The 25,536-nt window shown below is 43.2% G+C and overlaps 2 protein-coding genes across 4 annotated transcripts in view; one reads left to right on the top strand and one right to left on the bottom strand.

Annotated features, from left to right (window-relative positions):
* LOC306756736 (Krueppel-like factor 15) overlaps positions 1-5,043 on the bottom strand; it is a 48,280-nt gene extending 43,237 nt beyond the window's left edge. For all 3 annotated transcript variants that reach the window (XR_013771334.1, XM_079241577.1, XM_079241576.1), the window contains exon 1: positions 4,926-5,043. The gene's annotated coding sequence lies outside the window, so the exon portion shown is untranslated. The remainder of the gene's footprint in view (positions 1-4,925) is intronic.
* LOC306757709 (uncharacterized protein) overlaps positions 1-25,536 on the top strand; it is a gene marked incomplete at its 3' end in the record, with an annotated part of 493,032 nt that overhangs the window by 467,197 nt on the left and 299 nt on the right. Inside the window, exons 4-9 of the mRNA XM_079242835.1 lie at positions 17,075-17,142; positions 17,313-17,456; positions 17,641-17,647; positions 20,944-21,062; positions 21,667-21,731; positions 22,741-23,029. Coding sequence (XP_079098961.1) covers positions 17,075-17,142; positions 17,313-17,456; positions 17,641-17,647; positions 20,944-21,062; positions 21,667-21,731; positions 22,741-23,029 — 692 coding nt within the window. The remainder of the gene's footprint in view (positions 1-17,074; positions 17,143-17,312; positions 17,457-17,640; positions 17,648-20,943; positions 21,063-21,666; positions 21,732-22,740; positions 23,030-25,536) is intronic.

Raw genomic sequence — 25,536 nt, 5'->3', positions numbered from 1 at the left:
GAGCTGCATCACAAAACAAGTGCCTGACCCGTTTCTATCATTTGACATATACAGATATACATAGACATATATCATTTGATATATACAGAATGGCAAATACCGCTTTCGATAGATTGATAGATGAAATAGATTACCATATTTTTTGGGTCACAAGGTGCACTACAGTATAAGGTGCAGCATCAATTAGGGAGTCTATTTTTTTCTTCGGGTCATACATAAAACACACCACTTTGTGAAACACAGTAACATAAAAAAATTTTAAAAAACTGAGTTTGGATGAACTTTTTTAACAACAGTACAGGTTTTTTTTTTTTTTTTTAATCAGTCTGTTGTAATAAATCTGTCAAAGTTCTCATCTTCTGTGTCCGAATTAAATAACTAGACAAAAGTTCTAGTTGCTAGGTGGCTGTTTAACGACGATGCTGGCTTTTGCAAAAGCTCAGACAAAAATCAATGGAGATACTTTAATCCAGGCATCCAGACTTCATGTCGGGTGAGTTTACTGGTGGTGTAACTCACCCGAAACTGCCTCCCAGTCTCTGAATATTCTAATAAAATCTGTAAAGGCAAGTACGATCAGTGAAAGGATGCTAAAGTTGTGAGCTCCACAACAGATATCTGGTTATCGGATATGTCGCTACAGAGCCTAACTGTGCACTGGAACAATAGCAGCTGTATCATCACAGTACAATGCTTGGTGCTAAAAACTTCAGTGCTTGCCACAAGGGGAATTCCATCGCAAATGTGCTAATGGTGATTTTACATTAGTGGGAAATCGCACTTGAAAACATGCATGTTGTGGTGCTGGATAATGCCGTTAATATGAAAAAAGCTATGGAAACCTTGGGAGTCCGTTGCTTTGGCTGTTTGGTACACTCTTTGCAACTTATTGTGAATGAAGGATAATTGTCACAGTAATAGTGATACCCTGGCAAATACAGGCAGATTGTTGGATATTTCAAACATTCTCCGTTGTCTTACTCACGTCTGAATGGCATCAAGAAGAAAATGCAAACACAGCCAAAACTTCAAATACAAGATGTAAAAACAATGTGGAACAGTACCTATGACATGATACAGAGCCTTTTGTAGCAAAAACGAGTCCTCAGTGCCTATGTTGCTGACCATGACCAGCCTGAGTAGTTGGTTGGAAAAATGGCTACCATTATTTGTGTAAACATACCCACCCCTATTTGTTTTTGTTCATAATTGTGAACTATTCTAATTGCTATTTGATTGTTCCCACTGTGTTTATTCAAGTGGAGGAGTTTGAATATCTCGGGGTCTTGTTCACGAGTGAGGGAAGGTTGGAGCGTGAGATGGACAGACGGATCGGTGCGGCGTCTGCAGTAATGCGGACTCTGCGCCGGTCTGTCGTGGTGAAGAAGGAGCTGAGCCAGAAGGCGAAGCTCTCCATTTACCAGTCGATCTACGTTCCTACCCTCACCTATGGTCATGAGCTGTGGGTCGTGACCGAAAGAAGGAGATCTCGTATACAGGCAGCTGAAATGGGTTTCCTCCGCAGGGTGGCCGGGCTCTCCCTTAGAGATAGGGTGAGGAGCTCGGTCACCCAGGAGGAGATCAGAGTAGAGCCGCTGCTCCTCCGCATCGAGAGGAACCAGTTGAGGTGGCTCGAGCATCTGGTCAGGATGCCTCCTGGACCTCCCTGGTGAGGTGTTCCAGACACGTCCCTCTGGGAGGAGACCCCGGGGAAGACCCAGGACACGCTGGAGGGATTATATCTCTCGGCTGGCCTGGGAACGCCTCGGGATCCCCCCGCAGATTTGGCAGATGTGGCTGGGGAGAGGGAAGTCTGGGCTTCCCTGCTTAGGCTGCTGCCCCCGCGACCCGACCCCGGATAAGCGGCACGAAGATGGATGGATGGTGTTTATACAACACCAAGTGAGCAGATGGCGCCCTTTTGCCAAGGTGGGCCCGACAGAGAGACTTTAGCTACGTGTTTGCACATGAGCAGCTCAGAATAAAACAAGCTCTGGCCTGGGCAACACGTTAAACCAGTCTCCTCTCTGTAATCCACAGGTACAAAAACTAAACTTTCTTTGTGCTATAATTCATTAGAATTGTCATTCAAATGCATTTTTATTGGTCTCGTGGGGACGAAAGTTATGAGATGTGAGTGATTCAAGTGGTTATGTTTAACTCCAGTTTATGTGGTCCGGTACGTAATGTATTTTCAGTATGTCAGGGGATACACAGTCAACTGACAAATAATCCCTGTTACTATCTTGTGTGCCACTTGCTGCCGGTCCAGATTCCCCTCGGTCTGGCACAGGTAACAACTGCAACCCTGACCATTGTCCAGTGGGCCTTGATGGGGAAAAAAACATTGACTGTTCATTTGAAGTGCTGACTAGAAATTCATTCCAGCTGTCACTGTAATCAAATGTCTTGACTAAAGAAGATGATGCAGACACTGGGATCCAAAACCGTGAAAACCATTTTACTGCAAGCATTGACCAGCTGCTTCAGTTGTGTGAAGGATTAACCACTCTACGCCTTTGCAACTTAGTTGAATCCCCACTAAAAGACCAGGTACAAGACAGGGTATTAGGAGTGGGACGCGATCAAAATTAATTTAAAGTGGAACTATTATGTGCCTTTTGGGCTAATTTATTTTTATTTCTGAGACCAGAAGGGCTGGGATTGATGGAGTTATTGTCACAAATGTCTTTATTTACTTCAGACCGACCCTCTCCGTAGGCTGTCAGATCAGCCTGCGGGCAAAACGAGTGGATTGAGACTCTTCCGCATTAAGCCCCGCCTCCCGCCACTGCACTACATCGGGAGCGCGCACCGCACCTGCTTTCACCGTCATTGTAACGTCTCACAAACAGAAGGATTAGGCTCATATGAACTCAATAAAAAAACAAACTACAATGTCAACACATAGCATCCAGCCCTACATGTTGGAACCTGAATCAGAGCCTGAAAACGAAGTGGAAAACAGCAACCCACAGCAACGAATGCAGCAGGATGTCTCTCTTTGGTAAACTCACCAGCCATCGTTGGAAATAACTTTATCCCACGTTTTCCACCCGCCTGATGTATTTGTACATGCCCTTGTTAACCAGTAGAAGGTAAACAATCACCGAACCTTATCCCCCGGGACGTCACCAGGATTTCCACGAAGAAAAAACTCTCTACAACCACACGATTTTCATCACCATGGAAACCGAACGGAGAGAGTGCTGAAAGTCAAACTCAAACTCAAACATGCGTTTAGGTGATAAAAAAACATGTCGTTCACATGTCTGATGAGGATTCAACACTGTAACACTGTAGAAAGCTCAGAAAACTCCACATACCATCATAGGAGCCCCTTAAGTAGTTTAATCGCATAATAAAATTAGCTCCTAAAAGCAAACTTTTTGTAATTTAAATAGATTTTAAAGAATTATAAAATCAAATAATAGTAAGAGATTAATATAATAAACTCAAACTCTATTAATGTCTGGATAAATGAATTGAACTATAAACAGTAAAAAAAGAAACAGAAAACATCTCTGGCCAAAACTGAACAAACTCAAAGTTAGAGTGTCATATCAAATTCTTTAACAGCTGCAGCTCCAGTTGTTCTCTAATTAAGAGTCTACAACATGTCACAGTAATTTTAACTTTATAAATTTCTCATACACACTCTTCAATAATAGACATTATACCAGGTGAACTTTTTAAAGGGGGACTTAAAGGTACATACATACATACACACACATATGTAAATATATATGTGTGTGTGTGTGTGTGTGTGTACACAGTGAGGAAAATAAGTATTTGAACACCCTCCGATCCGGAAATGACATTGTATTGATTTTTAAAAATTTAATTTGTATGTTGTTGCTGCAATCTAGTATTTGAATCATAGACTGTATATAAGAGATGGGCGGAGCCTCCGTGACGTCACCCATAGGTTTCTAAAGAGCTGAATTGAAGCTCGGTGGGCGGTTCCTACTGTCGCCATGTTGACAGCGTCATGTGCGTCGTCCTTCCTGGAAAATACAAATATGGGCAAAGAGGTGGAGCTGAGAGGGGGCTGTGAGCGTCATGGCGGATGATTGACATCGAGCGAACTCCAAGCTTTCTGTAGCTAAAAGCTAACCGAGCTAACCCCACGCTAACGGAGGTAAGCGGGCTAAAGCTAAGTCACATTGTTAACCGGCTAAAAACTGCGGTTGTTCTATGTTCTTACTTGAAGCCAGAGATTGGTACCTGTCAATCAAAAGGACACGCCTCTAAATTTGCAGAACTTTAAGTTTAAATTACTTTAAAACGGGCGAGTTAGAAAAAAATTCATTCCCCCAACAGTTGTCATGAAGGTAAACCTGACCTATGTTTATTTGTGAAGTTGGCCTTTTTAACATGGGAGTCTGAGGTGATTCACTCTGTTTTGCAGCCCCTAGTGGATGAAGGGGGAACTGCAGTTTTATGCACTTCTGCATAGGCTTCACTTTTAACGGCGGAGCTTGCTGCTTGATTTGAACACCTGCCAATTACCCCCCCCCCCTACACACACACACACACACACACACACACACACACACACACACACACACACACACACACACACACACGCACGCACGCACGCACGCACGCGCTGCGTATGTTAGATAATCCTGACTGTCATTGTGGGAGATTGTGTCCTGCACATGTTGCAGCAGCAGGGCCCAACTGCGCCCGCAGCGAGCGCATGGTGAAGAAAACTCCTTCTTCACCATTAACAGCAGCCTCGCGACCGCCGTCTGACAATGAGCGCAATGGAGGGTGGACGCCGTGGAAACCAGACCACGGTTGCATCGGAATCCACGAGTTTTAACTTAGCATCGGTCATTAAAGAAAGAGGAGAAACACCCAGGAAATATCGGGTTTCTGGTGTTGCGCGTGAGTGGGAGGGGACCCCAGACACCTACCGTGTGTTTGAGGGAGGAGGGAAGCGGCACCGTCGATCTGTTTGCTCCTTAGTTTTCCTGTTATTGTCGTGGCACTCTCACATCCCGTCCTTGCCACGGGTCCATGTTGGGATTCCAGGTCCCGCTGTCACGTGACCACAACGCTGCACATCTCGGAGGCACGGGTCCTATTCTGCGTCTGTGATTGGCCTAAAGCCGCGGAGGCTCGCCTTAAAAGAAGCGCACCGATTGGCTGCCGAACGATAAATTCTGACTGCCATGTGCTGTTCAGAGGCAGCTTTAAAAGCCAGAAGGCTCAAAGCGACCTCATCTTCCTTCACAGATTCCCAGAGGCAGCTTTAAAAGCCAGAATTATCACTCCTCACCCTCAAAGCGACCTCATCTTTTTCACAAATTCTCCTTTCATTTAAAAATATTTTTCTCACCGAGGTTTCACTTGGAATTATTAAACATTTTTTTTAATTAATCCCAGAAAAGGAACTTTTTTTTTTTTTTTTTTTACTTTATTATTTTAGAATAAGAACATACATGAACTCTTATAGTGTTACAAAATGTGCTAAAATAATGTAGAGAAGTAGTTTTAAAAAATTGCACAAACTTGAAATCAAACATATTAATTTCACATAAACAATTCCAATCTCTTTGGATAATTTCCTTTTTTTAAATAGTTTTTTTAAAGACATAAACAGAAACAATTACAGATTTTTGCTTATTAAGTTGTGAAAATGGACAATTTTTTTTCCCCTTATTATTCCCCATGTTGGAGAAAAACAACAACAAATTTAAAAAAAAGAAAACCACATTCTACATGATGTTTAGCACTTAGCCAACCTTTTCAGCAGATATTTGTTTTCTCACCTTAGAAAATCAGCAAAAGAAAAAGAATACCAGCACATCTCATTATTTATTAGTGACTGTATTACTTAAAAAATTACATCACAAATAGCTATAATTGAAGTCACAATTTTGTATTGTATTTTGGCATTGACATTTCTAAGAGTTACAATATTGATTACCTACAATCAATATTACATTGTAAAAAATAGTTGACATGAAATAAATTGATTGCATATTTATGGTTGTACTTCAGTTGACTTTTTATACCATTTAGGGCTTACAGGTTCGTGGATGAAACTGATCACATCTTTTATTTATTTTGCAATGTCTTGAAAATAAAAATCTTTTGTTTTATCCACAGCCCTTTTATTTTAACAATGCTCCCAACTACACAGTGCCGACAACTGCATGACAACTTCCATGGCTTATAAATTTATAACCATCCCATAACTAACTGCTTAAAAATATTTTGAAGAATTTTTGGCTGAATTAAATCTGTGTGGATTTTTTTTTTTTTTTTACAAGATTTATTGTTAATTTAGGAACATATAACACAAATAGTGGCCTCTTACTTTGTAACTTATCCCACTTTGTAACCAATTCCACAAGAAATTTTGAAAACAGATACCAACATCACAACGAAAGAGCAAGTAGAGAGAACTACATGTATTCCAACAGCCCAGCTGTTTCGGCTGAAGTGACAGCTCAAGCTCTCAGTAGCCCGCCATTTATAAATGCCCGGACTGTTTTTTTTTTTTTTTTTTCATTCAAATTTTCAACCAAGTTGTATGAATATCCTCCTGACTACCAGTAGTTCAAATCTGTCACCTTTGTAAACCTAAATATCTTAATCTCACTGCATGCAACTGAACTAACTCCTTTTGGTCTTTAAAGAGGACATTTAGTGCTTTTAAATGGTACCTTATGGTGGGACTTTGTGAGCTTTTTTCTCTCTTCCAAGAAAAATAACTTCCATTGCAACAAGCATGTGCAATGGGAAGTGCAAAAGTAAGTGCAGAATACTTCTCTTTGTGCCAACTTTTACTTGAAATTGTGTAGTTATATTTTCATTGAGTATCTTAAGAACACATTAAATCGTTTCTTCGATAAATATAACTATATTTTACCACAATATTTAAAAGTTTAAGCAATTTCCTCCGTGGTGGACATTTTTTGTTACTTCTTCCATTTTATTTTGTATTTTTTTCAAATAGGAAGAAAGAGATTCATGGTCAGAGGCAGAGAGGATATTGTTGCAAATAATTGATGGGAACTCAGATATGGAGTTGTCTGATGAGGAAGATCAAGATGCAGAGTTTGAACCAGAAGCAGAGGATACAGAAAGCTCTGAAGAAGAAATTCAGGCAGGGCAAGCAGAAACAGAAGAGTCAGAGTAAGCAGGACAGTTCACATCTACGACCAGTGGCCGTCCACTGTGGAGCAAGACTACAATATACACCTTGAGTTTATATTCTCAAGAAAATACACTTTTTATTCAAATGGTATGAGACTATCTTCCTTTTTTTCTTCTCCTTTCTTTTTTTTTTTACTTAAGATTTGACCCCAACTGGTTGAACCAGTTACTAAGGACAATGATGCAATAACACGCCAATACTGGACTCCTATGAATTATTTTGAATGGTATATGGAAAACTCCATGTTTGAAAAAATGGCTATGTGCATGAATCAGCGTGAAGATACCGCTGCTTCATCCGTGACTTCAGTTCTGTCGCATCCCCTCTGACAGCTCTTCACAAAGGCAAACAAAGAGGTCTCCTTTGGACATTTGATGCTCAGGCAGTTTTTGATGGCCTAAAGCAACGCTTCGCCACAGCTTCGATCCTGTGTCTCCCTGGTCCTGATCTTGCCTTTCTAGTTAAAGTGGATGTTAGCGAGTCTGCAGTTGGCACAGTTCTCTCTCAGCATTCTGGTGATCCCTTTAAAATCCATCCTTACTTTTCCAAAAAAGTATCATTGGCTGAACGGAACAATGATGTTGTTCAATGATGAACAATGATGGCTTTTTCAACTTTTGTACATATTTCTGGTTCATTTGAATTAAAAACATCTTTTGAAGTGACTGTGCCATTATTCTATGTTGCCTGTTCAGACACAGATGAACCCAGTGAAGAATGTGCACCAAGCATTCATTACTGACATTTTGATGAAATGCAGCAAGCGGACAAATGCAGCAGTATAATACTAATAATTTAACATACGTCTCTGATTTAAACAATTATATGGTCCAAGTTCTACCAATACAATGTAGTTCATAAAACGCTTTACTTTAACAACTTCAAGCTCCATCCCTCCAGGACCACAGTTCTACATTTTCCCAGCTCCAACACACCTGTCTAATGAAGGATCAAATCGTTACTGCAAAATGACCTATTTGTTTGTATCAAGTGTGAAAGAGCAGAGAAACAGCCCGGTACAGTGGCTTTGTCAGTTCTTCAGTTTTTATTATTCTTTTCAAATTGGGTCTAAAAACAAAAAAAAGACAGTTTCATAAAGTAAAACATTTTATTGAATATTATCACTCAAAACTGGATGTAAAGACAACCTCAAATGAACAAACTATTAACTATGAATGAAACTATGAACATGGCATTGGCTGTTAAGTAAAATCTTTAACTACTGGCCAACAAGTAATGCATGAGAGCATCTCTTACATCCCTCTCCTGCTCCTCTATACCTGGTGCTCCTGCTACCCCAGGTGGAGCTGGTTCAGCTCCACCTGGGGTAGCAGCACCATGATCTTCACACAGGTTGTGCAGAGCACAGCATGTCAGCGCCATACTTTTCACCAGTTTACATCACAGTCATTCCTTTTAAGGAGGCAACGCCACCTTCCCTTCAGCCTGCCAAAAGCATTTTCAACAATGACCCGTGCCCGGCTGAATCTTCTATTGAACATTTGCTGGTCCGCTGTCAGGCGTCCGGTGTCTTGGAAAGGTTTAATGAGCCATTTCTGCAAGGGATATGCAGAGTCTCCGAGGATGTAGTAACCAACCTGCACCCCGCCAATGTTTCTGTAGTTGGCTGGGAAGAGGTTTTCTCGGCTGGCTAGTTGCCACAAGTTGACAGTCTCAGGACCCTCGCATCATGCAAGCTCCCTGGCAGTCCGGTGAATACGTTCCAGAACACCCCTTTCCATCTACAACACCTTGAAGAATAATGGAGAGCCAGCCTTTCCTGCTAAAATAATCAGAATGGTAGTCCCGTGGTGCTATTATGGGTATGTGGGAGCCATCAACTGCACCCACACAATGCGGCATCCCCCATTTATTCTCGGTATAGGTGGCCATTTCTCTTAACCTCCTCTCATCAGGAAACCGGATTAGCTCTGGTAACAGCAACGTCTCCACAGCAGCACAAAAATCCTGCACACAGTTGTGATGCTGACGCCAAAAAGATGTCCGACGCTCCTGTACTCTGAGCCGGTGGCGAGCTTCCAGAGTGCAACAGCCACTCTCTTCTTTCAGGGCACACACTCACGGAAAGTCGTGTCCTTCCGTTCCATAGCTGGACGTACTTTGTTGCATAGAAAATCTAATGTTTCCTCGGACATCCTGAAGTTCTGTATCCACTGCTGACTTGTAAAGCCAGGAACAATGGCATCCCACCATTGTGAGGCTGGTTTGACCACCCAGACTGACGGTTTGCGGCGACAAAACTGCCACCTGAAACACAGAATGCATACGTTATATATTTTCAGAAATCATAGTTATTTAATCATTTATTTGGTTTAGGTATGCAAATAGGGTACTAATAAACGTGGTATTACATTATATTATAAAACACCGAGTAAGACTTACCCTCCTCCGAAGTCTGCGATTGTCTTCCGCTTGGTAAAACTGCAGGGCTTCTAAAACTCTCCTGTGCTTCTCCAAGGTATTTTGTCTTGCCGCTTGCAGCCGCCGCTCGCTCTCATTTTTTATTTAGTTTCTGAAAACTAGCCAGAGACTAAGTAGCAGATATACGATTGCCGCTAGGTCCTCCATCTTGTGTTTGTCGCGTATGTTGTTGGTTGTGCACAACACTGACGTCACAGCAATTTCACACAAAGCACTCCCGTTTCAGACCTGGTGCTAAATTGCAATGGAAAAGAAACAAGACCAAGTCGAGATGAGTTGAGTCGAGTTGAGTTGAGACAAGCTGATACTAATGGAAATCAGGCATTAGACGCTCAGAGGCTCTTACCTTTCAACCTGGTGATCTGGTCTGGCTCTCCACCAAGTCCTCAATTCATTGGTCCCTTCAAGATCCTGCGAAGGGTTTGTGAAGTCTCATACACACTGCAACTTCCCAATCATTTCAGTATTTCACCAACTTTTCATGTTTCCCTTCTCAGGCCGGTAATGAGAGGTCCTCTTGCAACGTGACCAACCTCCTCCTGCCCGGGAGATTGAAGGTTTCACTGCTTTTTCTGTCAGATCCCTCCTTGACTGCAGACACTGTATTTGGTTGACTGGGAGGATTACGGTCCTGATGAGCGCAGTTGGGTATCTTGTGGGAATGTCCTGGACCCGGAGCTTATCCGGGATTTCCTCTGTGCCCGTCCTGACCGCCCTGCACCTCACCCTTGTGGCCGCCCTCCTGGCTGGTGGCGCTGCACATCTGGTGCCATGGTACTGTTATGTCTGCTCCTCCTCTGGTTCATTCAGCCTCACCTACCTACTGATCACCAGCCCAGACTACATTTCCCAGGATTCCCCTGCTCCTGTCGGCTTTCACCTGTGTTGTACCTGTGTCTCCTTGTATTTAATCCCTGTGTTTTGTAAGCTTCCTTGTGTAGTCTTGTCTTCTCCCATACCAGGCTTCCACTGCCATTCTCTTAATGTGGTGTTCTCACTGCCTGTTTCCACTTAACGCCAAGCCTTGCCTAACATTATACAGTATGAAATTCTTCACAGAACACATTATACAGGAAATAGAATGTTCTAGATGGGTCTTGCATCATCTAACCTGTGTTCACAGTGCACAGTTCTTGGCATGGTGGCGGGTTGCTGCTTCGGGGTGGGCTGGACGAGGGTCCTGGGCTCTGGTGATTGACCTCAAACTAATTCAACTAACTCATTTCTATTTCTGTTTATTACAGCCTTCAGACAAGATAAAATTCAAATCATCAATAGACTCACCAAAGCACCAGCATCTCTCGATCAGTTGAGATCCCATCAACCAGACCCGGCTGTTAGCTAGCTGCTAACGTTTACGCTCAAAATGGCTCCGCTCACCTCTCCATCCCACATAGGTTGTGTCGGTTGCTTACGGCTGGCAGAAAAAATCACTGAACTGGAGTCACAGATATCAAATCTGCATCGGATCCGAGAAGCTGAGATTATGATGGACATCACTGTCATCCACGACCCAGAACCGGATGTCTCCGCGCCCTGCCGTCCAGCTGTGGATGCTAGAGAAGCGTTACCCGGCGAGGCTCATATTGACGGTCATTCCGCCGCTGGGACCCTGCCACACTACACCGATACAGAGACCTGGTTGCATCTCGGAGCTAAACCAAAGATCCCGGTCAGCTCCACACCGAGCCAACAGGAGCCCCGGTTACGTAACGCTTGGCGACAAAGAGCAAGGGGTCGCTCCAGCACACCTCCACCAAACGACATCCCCTGTTACATCAGGTTTAACGTTCTCAGTCTTGCAGATTTCCCTCCCTTAAGTGACGATTCTCCATCCAGCAGCTCACCGGCACCACGGTACTTCCCCACCCCTGTGCCGGAGCTCCGCAGTAAGACTCGCAGGTCCGAGCCGTCCTTTACCCCGGCTCCGAAACGAACCTCCACCCACCGTGCTGCCCACTCCGCTACATCACCACCACCACCTCAGGTAAAGCCTCCGTCACACTCCTCTCCAACGACTCTGATAATTGGAGACTCAGTTGTGAGAAATGTAAGATTGCGCTCCATAGTTAGAAATGTGGCGATAGATACTCCAGGGATCGTAGTCAGATACATTCCAGGTTCCAGAGCAGATGACATTGAATCCTACTTAAAACTGCTGGCTAAAGATAAACGTAAATACAAGAAGATTATTATTCATATTGGGGTAAATGACACCCGGTAACGCCAATCAGAGATCACCAAAGTAAATGTTGCCCCAGTGTGTGACTTTGCTAAAACCATGTCAGACTCCGTAGTTTTCTCCGGACCCCTGCCAGACCTGACCAGCAATGACATGTTTAGCCGTTTGTCATCCTTTAACCGCTGGCTGTCCAGGTGGTGCCCAGAACAAAATGTGGGCTTTGTAGATAGTTGGAAAAGCTTCTGGGGAAACCCTGGTCTTATTAGGAGAGACGGGATTCATCCCACAGTGGATGGAGCAGCTCTCGTTTCTAGGAACATGGATCCTTTTATTAGTCAATTAAACCCATGACTGTTCAGGACTGAGACTAGGAAGCAGAGTTGTAGTCTCACATGCTTTTCTGTAATCTCACCCTCCCCCAAACCCATAATGATTGTATCCCCCGCCCCCAACCTCCCCAAAACCCATAATGATAGTATCTGCCCCCCCAAAATCCAGAAAGAATAAAACAGATAGCATGGGTAGAGTAAATCATGAAAACCTCATTAATATCAAAACAATGACTCTAAATAAGACATGATAATAAAGCCATTAAATTCGGTTTATTGAATATTAGATCTCTTGTGTCTAAGTCTCTGTTAATCAATGACCTGATTACTGATCATCATATTGATCTATTCTGTCTTATGGAAACCTGCTGCAGCAGGAGGATCATGTTAGTATTAATGAATCGACTCCACCAGATTGTCTAAATGTTCATGTTCCCAGAACTACAGGTCGAGGAGGAGGTGTGGCAGCTATCTTTAAATCAGAACTATTGATTAGTCCTAAACATAAAAATAGTTAAAATAGCTTTGAACACCTGACTCTTAGTCTATCCCACCCAAGATGGAAATCAGAGAAGCCACTTCTCCTAGTAGTAGTCTACCGTCCACCTGGATCTTCCTCACAGTTCCTAACTGTCATGGAGTTCCTCAGGGTTCTGTACTTGGACCAGTACTTTTCACATTATACATGCTTCCCTTAGGAAATATCATCAGGCAGCATGGTATAAATTTTCATTGCTATACAGATGACACTCAGATCTACCTTTCCATGAAGCCAGATGAAACCAATCAGTTTCTTAGATTACAAAGATGTCTTACAGACATCAAGACCTGCATGACTCTGAATTTTCTCCTTTTAAACTCAGACAAGACAGAGGTCGTTATCTTCGGGCTGAAAAACTTAGAACAAAATGATCCAGTTATGTAATTAATCTGGATGGCATTAATCTGGCCTCCAGTACCACTGTGAGGAACCTTGGAGTCATTATTGACCAGGACTTGTCTTTTAGCTCACATGTAAAACAGGTTTCTAGAACCGCCTTCTTCCACCTGCGTAATATTGCAAAAATTAGGAGCATCTTGTCTCAGAAAGATGCAGAAAAATGAGTCCATGCCTTTATTACTTCCAGGCTGGATTACTGCAATTCCTTATTTATGGGTTGTCCCAAATATGCCCTGAAAAGTCTCCATCTGATCCAAAATGCTGCAGCGAGGGTTCTGATGAGGACTAGCAGGAGAGATCATATTTCACCAGTTTTAGCCTCTCTACACTGGCTCCCTGTTAAATCCAGGATAAAGTTTAAAATTCTTCTCCTCACATATAAAGCTCTCCATGACCAAGCTCCATTGTACATAAAAGATCTTATAGTTCCATATATTCCAAATAGAGCACTTGGCTCTCAGACTGCAGGTTTACTGGTGGTTCCCAGAGTCTCAATATGAGCATCTCCTGAGTTGGAGTCTGCATGTACAGGACCCAACTATCCAGGTTATGCTCATTGCTCTTATAGTTATGGGTAGTCTAGCCAACCTTTACTTATGTAGCAATGGGGATGTTACCTGATGCACTGACAGGTACCTTGCTCCATTTAGCTAATGTATTAATGTACAAATATATGACAATATTGCCGTCTCTATCTTATTTCTCCTTTTTTCCGCAGGTCTTCCTGATTAAGTGTAATTGTACATGTTGTTCTGTCTTTCCTGTCCTCTCCACCCCAACCAGTCGAGGCAGATGGCTGCCCTCCCTGAGCCGGGTTCTGTCGGAGGTTTTCTTCCTTTTAAAGAGGAGTTTTTTTCCTTCCTACTGTCGCCGCATGCATGCTCACGATGGGGGATTGGATCGAAGTCATGACTCAATGCAATCAGATGGTTTCTATTATAGGACATGTATGAATTGGCTCAAAATGATGTGTATATTGATTGGTGGATGTAAAGTGCCTTGTGACAACATTATTGTGAAGTGGCGCGATACAAATAAAGTTAAATTGAATTGGTGCCCGGGGCTGCTTTGGCGGCCCCACTCCCAACATGGTGGGATTACTTCCCCTCAATATTAATTACAAATAACACACACTTCTCAATCATTAGCGGGGAGAGAGGTAGGGGAGATGGGTTTCTCTCATGCCCCTATTTCTGGGGCTTTGTTGGGGGACAGGGTAGAGGGCTGTCCAGTAAATCTGGGTCTTGTTCGGACGCGGGGTACCAGGACACCCCTCTGGAGCCAGGCCTGGGGGTGGGTATGAGAGCAATCATCTGGTGGCCGGGCCTCTGCCCGTGGGAGCCGGCCAGGCTCAGCCCAAAAGGGTTACATGGGCCCCACCTCCCGTGGGCTCACCATCTGCAGGAGGAGCCGTTGGGGTCGGGTGCAATGTGAGCTGGGCGGCAGCAAGAGGCGGGGACCCTGGCGGTCCGATCCCCGGCTGCAGAAACTGGCTCTAGGGACGTGGAACGTCACCTCTCTGGTGGGGAAGGAGCCTGAGCTTGTGCGCGAGGTTGAGCGGTTCCAGCTAGACATAGTTGGACTCACCTCAACGCATGGCTTGGGCTCTGGAACCAGAACCCTCGAGAGGGGCTGGACTTTCTTCCACTCTGGAGTTGCTCATGGTGAGAGGCGCCGAGCAGGTGTGGGCATTCTCATCAGCCCCCAGCTTGGTGCCTGCACGTTGGGGTTTACCCCGGTGGATGAAAGGGTAGTTTCCCTCCGCCTCTGGGTGGGGGGACGGGTCCTGACTGTTGTCTGTGCTTATGCGCCGAACAGCAGTTCAGAGTACCCACCCTTTCTGGAGTCCTTGGAGGGAGTGCTGGAGGGTGCTCCTTCTGGGGACTCCATTGTTCTGCTGAGGAACTTCAATGCTCACGTGGGCAATGACAGTGAGACCTGGAGGGGAGTGATAGGGAGGCATGACCCCCCCTCTCTGAACCCAAATGGTGTTTTGTTATTGAACTCTGTGCTCGTCATGGATTGTCCATAACGAACACCATGTTCCAACATAAGAGTGTCCCTATGTACACCTGGCATTAGGACTCCCTGGGCCGCAGTTCGATGATCGATTTTGTAGTCGTATCAGCGGACCTGCGGCCACATGCCTTGGACACTCGGGTGAAGAGGGGGTTGGAGCTGTCAAGTGATCACCACCTGGTGGTGAGTTGGCTCAGATGGTGGGGGAGGAAGCCGGTCAGATCTGGCAGGCCCAAATGTGTTGTGAGGGTCTGCTGGGAACGTCTGGCTGAGTCCCCCGTCAGAGCGAGCTTCAACTCCCACCTTCAGCAGAGCTTCAACCATGTCCCGAGTGAGGCGGGGGACATTGAGTCTGAATGGGATGTGTTCCGTGTCTCTATTGCTGAGGCGGCCAGCCGGAGCTGTGGCTGTAAGGTCGTTGGTGCCTGTCGTGGCGGTAATCCCAGGACTCGTTGGTGGACACCAGCAGTGAGGGATGCCGTCAAGCTGAAGAAGGAGTCCTATCGGGCCTTCTTGGCCTGTGGGACTCTGGAGGCAGCTGATGGGTACCGGCGGGCTAAGCGGCATGTGGCTTCGGCTGTCGCCAAGGCAAAAACTCGGGCATGGGAGGAGTTCGGCGAGGCCATGGAGAAAGACTTCCGGCTTTGAGGCAATTCTGGTCCACCATCCGGCGGCTCAGGAGGGGGAAGCAGTGCTCCGTCAGCACTGTGTACAGTGGCGACTCGGGACGTTGTGGGTTGGTGGATGGAATACTTTGAAGACCTCCTCAATCCTACCAACACGTCTTCCGATGAGGAAGCAGAGCTGGGGGACTCAGGGGTGAGCTCTCCAATCTCTGGGGCTGAAGTCGCTGAGGTGGTCAAAATGATCCTTGGCGGCAAGGCCCCGGGGGTGGATGAGATCCGCCCAGAGTTCCTTAAGGCTCTGGATGCTGTGGAGCTGTCCTGGCTGACACCCCTCTGCAGCATCACATGGACATCGGGGACAGTGCCCCTGGATTTAGAAGGGGGACCGGAGGGTGTGTTCCAATTACAGGGAAATCCCACTCCTCAGCCTCCCTGGTAAGGTCTATTCAGGGGTCCTGGAGAGGATGGTCCGCTGGATAGTCAAATCTCAGATTGAGGAGGAGCAGTGTGGTTTTTGTCCCGGTCGTGGAACAGTGAACCAGCTCTATACCCTCTTTGGGGTCCTGGAGGGGTCCTGGGAGTTTGCCCAACCTGTCTACATGTGCTTTGTGGACCTGGAGAAGGCGTTCGACCGTGTCCCCTGGGGGCTCCTGTGGGGGGTACTCCGGGAGTATGGGGTACCGGACCCCCTTGTACGAGCTGTCCGGTCCCTGTACGACAGGTGTCAGAGCTTGGTCCGCATTGCCGGTAGTAAGTCGGATTCATTTCCGGTGAGGGTTGGACTCCGCCAAGGCTGCCCTTTATCACCGATTCTGTTCATAACTGATATGGACAGAATTTCTAGGTGCAGCCGAGGTGTTGAGGGGATCCGACTTGGTGGCCTCAGGATTGGGTCCCTGCTTTTTGCAGATGACATGGTCCAAGTTTATTTGTATAGCACCTTTCATGTATAAGACAATTCAAAGTGCTTTACATAAAACATTATAAGCATTACTGATGGTGTAAAAAAAATAAATAAATAAATAAATAAATAAGCATAAAGACAACAGAATTGCAAAATCAAGATAAAACCATTATGTTATAGTACAAACACAAATGGATAACTAACTTACAAACTTGTAGAACGTTTTTAGAGGACTTTCAGCATATAGCTTACATTATAAATTGCCAGTCCCATCAACAATTTTTTGGATATTTGTAAAATGTTAATATTTTTTAGTTTCCCACCTTTTTAGGGAGCAAAAAACCTGAATCCACAGCCTTATCTAGCTGAGTATATGGGACATAAGGAGCACATGAACCAGAATGAGGAACTGGTTGTGTATGGTGTAACCCATGTTTGGCGATTGATGGATTCAGCAAAAAACTGTTGCACACTCTACCATGCCAGTCAAAAATAATCTGACAATCTACCAGGAGGTGTACTGGTAAATTTACATACACATGTCTTTAATCAATTCTAGATGTATTGAATGAATAAATCTAAATGTTTCAAATGAATATCTTATATATCTTTTTCTCTAATTAGGGAAACAATCAGTAAGTGTATATGTATATATAATGTATTTCTATGGTCTTTTTGTCTTTCTGTTGTGAGTCATGCAGTCCTTGCATATGGGCTATGGGACCAAGTTAGAGTGGATCATGGAATAGAGTTCTACCTCAGCTTGTTTAATCAAGAAATATTGGCTGAGCATCGGTACAACAAAGAGAGAAGGCCGTCCAATCTACATCAACAAAAGTAAGTCTCCAGAAACAAGCACCATTCTCTGTCTCTCTTTGAAGAGTGAGGTTCTAGCCTTAACCTGTAAGACGTAATGAAGTTTTGAAAGGTGTTGTTTTGTTAATGATGTGTGTTAAAGTCCTGCAAATACATAAAATCATAAATGATCTCATAAACCAGTCCAAATGTATTGACCTTGTAGACCAAGGGTGTCCAGCTACAGTTGAGGTCCAGATTTTCAATGTTTCTCTGTTCCTTCACACCTGACTCAAACAAATGAAATGAAATTAAATGAAAATGAAATGAAATGAAAAATACTTTATAAATCCCCAAAGGGAAATTCAGTATTGTAGTAGATAATTAATTTGAGGAAGTCTTGTTCCGGAGGCTGATGGCTGCTGGCAGGAATGATCTTCTGTATCTTTCAGTCTTACATCGGACCTGAAGAAGCCTCTCACTGAACACACTTTGTTGTTTCATCACTGTGTTGTGGAGAGGGTGTGAAGAATCCTCCATCATCTTCATCAGCTTGTGCAGCATTCTTCTTTGGACAATCAGCTCCAGCGGCTCCAGAGTTACTCCAAGCACAGAAGCAGCTTTCTGGATCAGTTTGTTGATTCTCTTCAAGTCTCTGGTTCTGATGCTACTACCCCAGCAGATGCTGCAAAGCTGACTGCACTCTCCACAACAGACTTATAGAAGATATGCAACATCTTGGTGCAGACGTTAAACCATCTCAGCTTCCTTAAGAAGTACAGTCTGCTCTGACCTTTCTTGTAGATGTAGTCAGTGTTGCATTTCCAGTCCAGTTTGTTGTCCAGCTGAACTCCAAGATACTTGTATTCCTCCACCACCTCCACCTCCTCTCCCAGGATGGAAACAGTGCTTTGTTTATTCTTCTTCCTCCTGAAGTCAACAATCATCTCTTTTGTTTTACTGCTATTTAATATGAGATGATTGTCACCGCACCATTTAACAAACTGACTGACCAGTTCTCTGTACTCTGCTTCTTGTCCATCCCTGATACACCCCACAACTGCAGAGTCATCAGAGTATTTCTGCAGATGACAGGACTCAGAGTTGTACTGGAAGTCTGAGGTGTACAGAGTGAAGAGGAATGGCCAGAGTACAGTTCCTTGTGGTGCACCAGTGCTGCTGACCTCCATCTCAGACACACGACCTTTCAGTCTCACAAACTGGGGTCTGTTTGTGAGGTAGTCATAGATCCAGGTGGTTGTGGAGGTATCCACCTGGAATTTATGGAGCTTCTCACATAACAAAGCAGGCTGAATGGTATTAAAAGCACTGAGAAATGAAAGAACATGACCCTCAGAGTGCTGCCTGAATGGTCCAGATGAGAGTGTGCTCTCTGGAGCAGGTATATGATGGCATCTTCAACCCCAAGTCCATTACGATATGCAAACTGGAATGGGTCCTGAAAGGTGTTTACTTGCTTGTTGAGGTGAGCCAGTAAGAGTCTCTCCAGGACTTTCATGATGTGAGATGTCAGGGCAACTGGTCTGTAGTCACTTGGTTCAGCTGGTTGTGTTATTTTAGGCACTGGAACAAGGCAGGAGGTTTTGCAGGAGACAAACAAGGTGGAGGTCTCAGGATGTCCTGATGTGGAGGGAGATGAAGCTGTGTTCTGGTCCATGACTGAGCTGCAGGGTGACAGATTGGAGGCGTGACAGGAAAGCAGTGGGCTTATGGAGGGTGTGTGTCTGTTGGGCTGGAGGTAGGGGGTGAACTGAACCTGTTGAAGAATATGTTCAGCTCATTAGCTCTGTCCAGACCTCCATCAGGCTGGTCCCCCTTTAACTTGAAGCCGGTGATCTTCTTCATTCCAGACCACACATCCCTCAGGTTATTCTGCTGGAGCTGACTTTCTAACTTCTTCCTGTAGTCCTCCTTGCACTTCTTAGTTTGTGTTTTAAGTTGTTTTTGTGTTGCCCTCAATAGCTCCCTGTCTCCATCCCTGAAGGCTTTCTTTTTGATGTTCAGCAGCTTTTTCAGCTCACTGGTGATCCAGGGTTTGTTATTGGGGAAGCACCTCACTGTTCTTGTTGGGACGATGCTGTCCACACAGAAGTTTATGTAATCTGTCACACACTCAGTCATGGCGTTGATGTCGTCTCCATGAGGTTCACAGAGGACGTTCCAGTCTGTAGCCTCAAAGCCTCCTCTAAGAGCATCTTCAGCTTCAGCAGACCAGATTTTGATAGTCTTTGTGATGACTGGTTGCTGCTGAACGATGGGCTTGTAGGTGGAGGTGAGAAGAACCAGATTATGGTCAGATCTTCCTTTAGGAGGCAGGGCAGAACAACTGTATCCATTATTCATATTTGCATAAAATAAGTCCAACATCTTATTTTCTCTGGTGGAGCAGCTGACAAACTGCTGGAATGTTGGTAGAGTTGCAGAGAGGGAGACGTTGTTGAAGTCTCCGGAGATCGCCATGAATGAGTTTGGATGCTGTGTTTGTAGCCGAGCAACGACGGAGCTGATGACATCACAGGCTGTGTCTGGTGCGGTACCAGGTATTATATAAACCGCTACCAGAATAACACAGGTAAACTCTCTGGGTAAATAATATGGACGGAAGCTCACAGCTAACAGTTCCATGTCCCTTGTGCATATCTTCTCCTTGACAGTAACATGTCCAGGATGACACCAACGCTGGTTAACCAGCACTGCAATTCCACCACCCTTTAGCTTTCCGCTGTGTTGTCTACTGCGGTCTGCACAGACCGTTTTAAAGCCCGGTACAGACACATTACAGTCAGGGATGTGTTCATGCAGCCATGTCTCGGTGAAGCACATAATACTGCACTCTCTGTATTCTTTCTGAGACCTTGTTAGCATCTCCAGCTCGTCCGTTTTTTTAGCTAGTGATCTCACATTACCCATGACAATGGTCTGGTTTAAATCTCCATCGCTTTCTTTGCATCCTCTTCTCTTTCTTTTCAACTCCATCAGGATTTGATGTGTTGTTTCACTGATAATCCTGATTTGAGAGAAGTTAATCAGTTGATCTCAATTGTAAACAAGTCTTTCGTTGCCATGGAGACTCATCATAACAAGCCTTGAAAGAGTAAAAATATGTAGAAAAATCTTCCTTGCAGCACACCCTCCAAACTGGCATGAAATCCCCCCCAAAAAAAACCTAATTTGAGGTAATATCTATGTGAGAAGACTTTGTACTTAAAAAAAAAATCAAGATAACAGGTCAGAGCTGGTACAATTTGCTGCCAACAGACAGCACAATCTAGAATGAATGAATGAATGAGATGAGACATCGAGACAAATGAGACATTGTCGAAAAGTTTATAGGCAGCTTGATCCATTTTATCTGAATAAGATTTCTTGAAGCAGGGAAGCATTGAAAACTTGCAGGACTGAAGCTCTCAAGGACAGACTATGACACCCAAGTTCTGGACTATTTCCAATACTACTTTCATTTGGACAAGTTCAGTTTTAATTTTCCTTGTGAATATTTCTTTTACAGAACCACACAGTGGAGAGAATCTGGCCTGAAATAAGCTCAAGGATCAATTATCCCATTAAAACTGCTCTTGTTCAACTGATTGACCAGGAAAGACTGAACATGGATGACAACCTAATGAGGTACTGCACATCCAATCTTACCTGTCAGCTAAGCAACATTGGAGTACAGAGAACAGTGCAGGCGTGGAATGCCCATCGACTCCCAGGTGACTAAAATGTTAACGCAAGCTTGTTCAGGCAGCCCAGAAGCCTGGACTACAAAGCTGGATTTTCTCATAGAGGTAACTTCAGGGTTAACCTGAGGTTTCTTGTACTATGACAGATTCACTTTTTTTTCCAGGGTGAATCACCCCGGTGACTTTTACTGAACAGAACTAACTGGAGCAGGTTATGTTCTGAATAAGAGACCAATAAGTTTAAAAGAATCACTTCCTGACCAATCAGATCTTTTCAAAAATGTTTGCCCATTTTGTCTACTTCGGTGTCCAGATCTTTAAAGTAACGCTTCACAGAGAAATTATTATTAGGGATTAATGCATACTTTTGATTATGAGATATTCTCGTCAATAAACGCTATTAAAGTGGCTATATCACTTACATTTTCAGTCTAATTTATTTTAATATGCATGTCCAGAAGGGCAAGAAATAATCCATCATTTTCCACAAATCTCTTCATTTATTTTGTAATGATCCTCTCAGATCAGCCTCTGATTGCAAAAAACAGGCGAACAGAGAAAGCTCTGCCCCCTGCCTACCTGCAGGCTGTGTCTGATTGGTCAGCTGCTCGGAGTAGTTGTCGGCACAGGACACGTAGAAACACGGACAGAACTGGTAAACGAACCAGAAAAGCTACTAAATAATGTCAACACCAAACAGTCTTACATGTTCCGGCCCGAATCGGACCCTGAAAACGAGAGTGAACAACTCAGCAACAAGAAATGGATAAGGTAATGATGCTATTTGCTCATACTTTCATGCATTTTTAGCTACAGTTGCTAAGCTAATCTCTTGTGTTCGAGCGGTAAAACACTGGCTGTGTTTGAATGTCCGCACTATTTCCTAACACCTCATTTAATATATAGTGCTACACTATATAGCAGACTATTTAGTGAACTCATTCTGGTGGCAATTCGGACATTTCTTTCTTGGCTGTTGCTATGACTATAGTGTTGCTTTTAGCCTGGATGATGTGTTTAAATTTTTATAATTTCTGAAAAATAATTATGTGCTCCTCTATGGTAAAGAAGCTGCTCTGCAGCTTTTCTCCATGTTTACAATTGGTCTAACTCTGCCCCTTTCATGTGAGTGCGCACTGATCTTGATGGGAAAACCCTGTGTTGGATTACTGAGTCAATAAACAGCTTCACAGTATTAATTATTCAGATCACCAATGTCAACCCAGGTAACAGAGAGTTCGCTGGGGTATGTTAATCTAGCTTCATAGTTCAGGCCTCTGGATTCATATTTCAGCATGTACAGAACCTCACAGCACACTGTACACACTTAGCCCTAAACTGTCATTTTGTAAACAAATATGTTTACAAATGTGATTTTACCTCCTTTCTTTTTGTCTCAGAAGAATTAAATGTCACCATTTATAACAAAAAAAAAGCACATTCCACATAATAAACTGATTATTTGCTGTAAAAAATATATTACCTGCCATTATTTGGCATTCAGGTTCTGAATTAACTCTATGAGACCAAGTATTGTGAAAATTGAGGAATATGTTGGTAATATTGATTTATCTTCGCTCTCTCTTGACCCTTTGTGTTGCCATTTATTTTATTTATTTCAGGAAAAGGCATTGCCTACAATTTAGCACAATGTGGTTGCAAGGCACAGGTCCCAAAAGACCTTCCTGAATCTTTAGCTGCTGCAGATTTCTACAGACAAGAAGTGGGGAGTTCACTGACTAGAGAGTCTGTGTTTGGTACTGACCCATTCCATTCAGAAGAGGACAAGAGTCAGGCAGAAACAGAGTTCAGTTCGCTTCACAGTGACATAGCAGCTTTGTTTGACATAGGAAACAGGCACTACAGGCCATTTCAAGACTGTTTGACAGACCTTGAAAACATAACCAGGAGGTATGTGTGAGATAGATTCCAGGCAGGGGAGGAATTTCAGGTGAGATAAAACAGAGTTGCAGGTTTTTCTTTTTATTGTTACAAGTGTAATTTTGTTGGTTTGTTTGACTTTGAAATGATGTAAAAGTTTTCAAGTCATGTTACTGAGCAGTTTAGCTTTTGTCTCAAGATGTGTTCAGACTATAGATTTAATATTTTTCTTTAATCCTTGTTTATTGTATAATACACATTTTTGCCATCTTAAACTCCATTGGTACACCATGACATTTTATAATAAACCATATGTCTATAATATTTAGTATTCTGTGGTATTACATACTTTATAATATAGAACCAGGGAATATTTTGCATCTTATCGCATGCCATGTCACAACCAAGCATGTGGGCAAGCTGAATAGTTACAGTGGGGCAAGAAAATATTTGGCAGCCACTAATTGTGCCATGTTATCCCACTTAAAAAGATGAACGAGGCCTGTCATTTTTATCATAAGTAGACTTCAACTGTCAGACAATATAAAACAGAAAATCCAGGAAATCACTTCATGTTCATGTTTTAACAGTTTATTTGTAAATTCTTGTGTAAAATAAGTATTTGGCACCTACTGGCTCTCACTCACTTGTTACCTTTTCTTTAAGAAACTCTTCTATCCTCCACTTGTATTAATGGCACCGATTTGAACTGATAATCTCTATTAACCTGTCCACTCCTACAAACAGTCAGACCTCCACCAGGACAAGAGGACTGTCCAAGGACTTTAGGGACAAAAGGTCTACCTGCACAAGGCTGAGAAGAGTTAATCTACAATAAGCAATCAGCTTATCTATTCGGAGTGTGAGACTGGATGGCAGAATTATTTGTCGTTTTTGCAGTTTTCCACATATTTACCTGTACATCTATGCTGTTTACAGAGCTGAAATATGTCCATCATCACTTCACTATCTCCAACAGAAGCAGCGAATAAACTTTTTTTCTTGGCAGGCTGGGAGGAGGAGAATCTGTAGGTAGCTTCAACTAGCTTTGGGGTAAACTCCCTTCACTTCACCTCGCTCTCTCTCTTCGCAGTCTTCGTCTTCCGCCGTCCAGTACGTGCAATTAGAACTTCCGGGTCACAGCGCTGCCTCAAACGAAAATTTGAAAATGGAATCCAAGTGCACATTATCCGTTTTTCCATTTTCGTTTTGTACACAAAATCGGAAAACGGATGACAGTCCGTTCTCTGAATTTTCTTTTTGGATTTTGAAACAAAAAATTAAAAAATATTTCTGGTTTTTCAATTTTTCATATTTCGTTTTAAATGAAAAATCGAACTGCCTGAGTGTATACTGACCATGCTGTGTCATATGATCAATATTTTCAATAGTTTGAGTTACCCAAGGTGTGTATTCTAGCGTTTTTAATTTTATTGTTTACATTTGGAACTAAAATAGGATGCCTTTGTTAGCTAAATCAAAATTCAAATGTCTGTTTTAATAGTCAGGCTGCATCTTTGGTGTTTTGTGTGTATTTAAGGTCCGTGTATCATCCGTCCATTCAATTATTCCATCAATCCAGCAAACAAAAATTGAAAACACGAGTCAACATTTTGTTTTCCTGTTTTTCTATTTAGTGACAGCTTGAAAGATTGGTGCTTGTTATATTCTTTTCCAAATCAATACAAAACAAATAATAACCAAGGAAACCAAAATAAAATAATGAATCAAATTTGTGCTTTCCAGTTACTGGTCGCCCTCTTCGTGTCCTGTTTTATTGATCGCGCATGTGCAATAAAGTTGCCAACAACGCTTGGATTAACGTCGCGGAAAACTTTGGAAACACGGGCACTGTCATGGAATTAAACTTATCCTTCACACTTTTCAAGGCCACCAGAAGGGTCACGCTGAAAGAAGACGACATGACGGTTGAAAAAAATCTGCAAAATATTTCAGGTAATGTAGACGTTAAACAACACTTGCTTCTCTTTTCTAAAGGTACGTAGCTAACTAAATTATGCCAATTTGGATTTGAAAGCATGAAGGATTTCCCTCACCAAATGAGTGTCTTTGGCTGAACTCTTAAGATAGTTGTTTGTCAAGCATAAAAAAAAAGTCCATAAGGAACTGATGTGTTGGAAATATTTAAAACTATGGAAAATTCATGTTTCTTAGGTCCATCAAAATAAAGCCAGTTCAGTCTGATGTGGCAGTCCTGCTATAACTCATACCTTTATTTACCTTTATTATGTTCAGTTCGTGTTGAAATGGTTTAAGATAGATTTTTCTAGTATTGTGGGCAATCTCATTATATGCAATGAAACAGAATTACTCTGTATTGTGTAACACTGTTAATTATAACCTTAGTCACTATTAAAATGACAGGTAAAGCAATGCTAATCTAAACCAGTTTTGATTAAAACGAGACATTTTTACTTGGACATTTTAACCAGTTACCATTTTGGGTAGGTCTGTTGTGCTGGATCACATAAAATAAATTAACTTAATAATCTGGCTGTTGATTGTAATGATGTACC

This window comes from Telmatherina bonti (genome assembly GCF_933228915.1).
Source record: "Telmatherina bonti genome assembly, chromosome: 6".
Classification (NCBI taxonomy): domain Eukaryota; kingdom Metazoa; phylum Chordata; class Actinopteri; order Atheriniformes; family Telmatherinidae; genus Telmatherina; species Telmatherina bonti.
The sequence above is the reverse complement of the archived record's forward strand: the minus strand, read 5'-3'. Positions and strand labels throughout refer to the sequence as shown.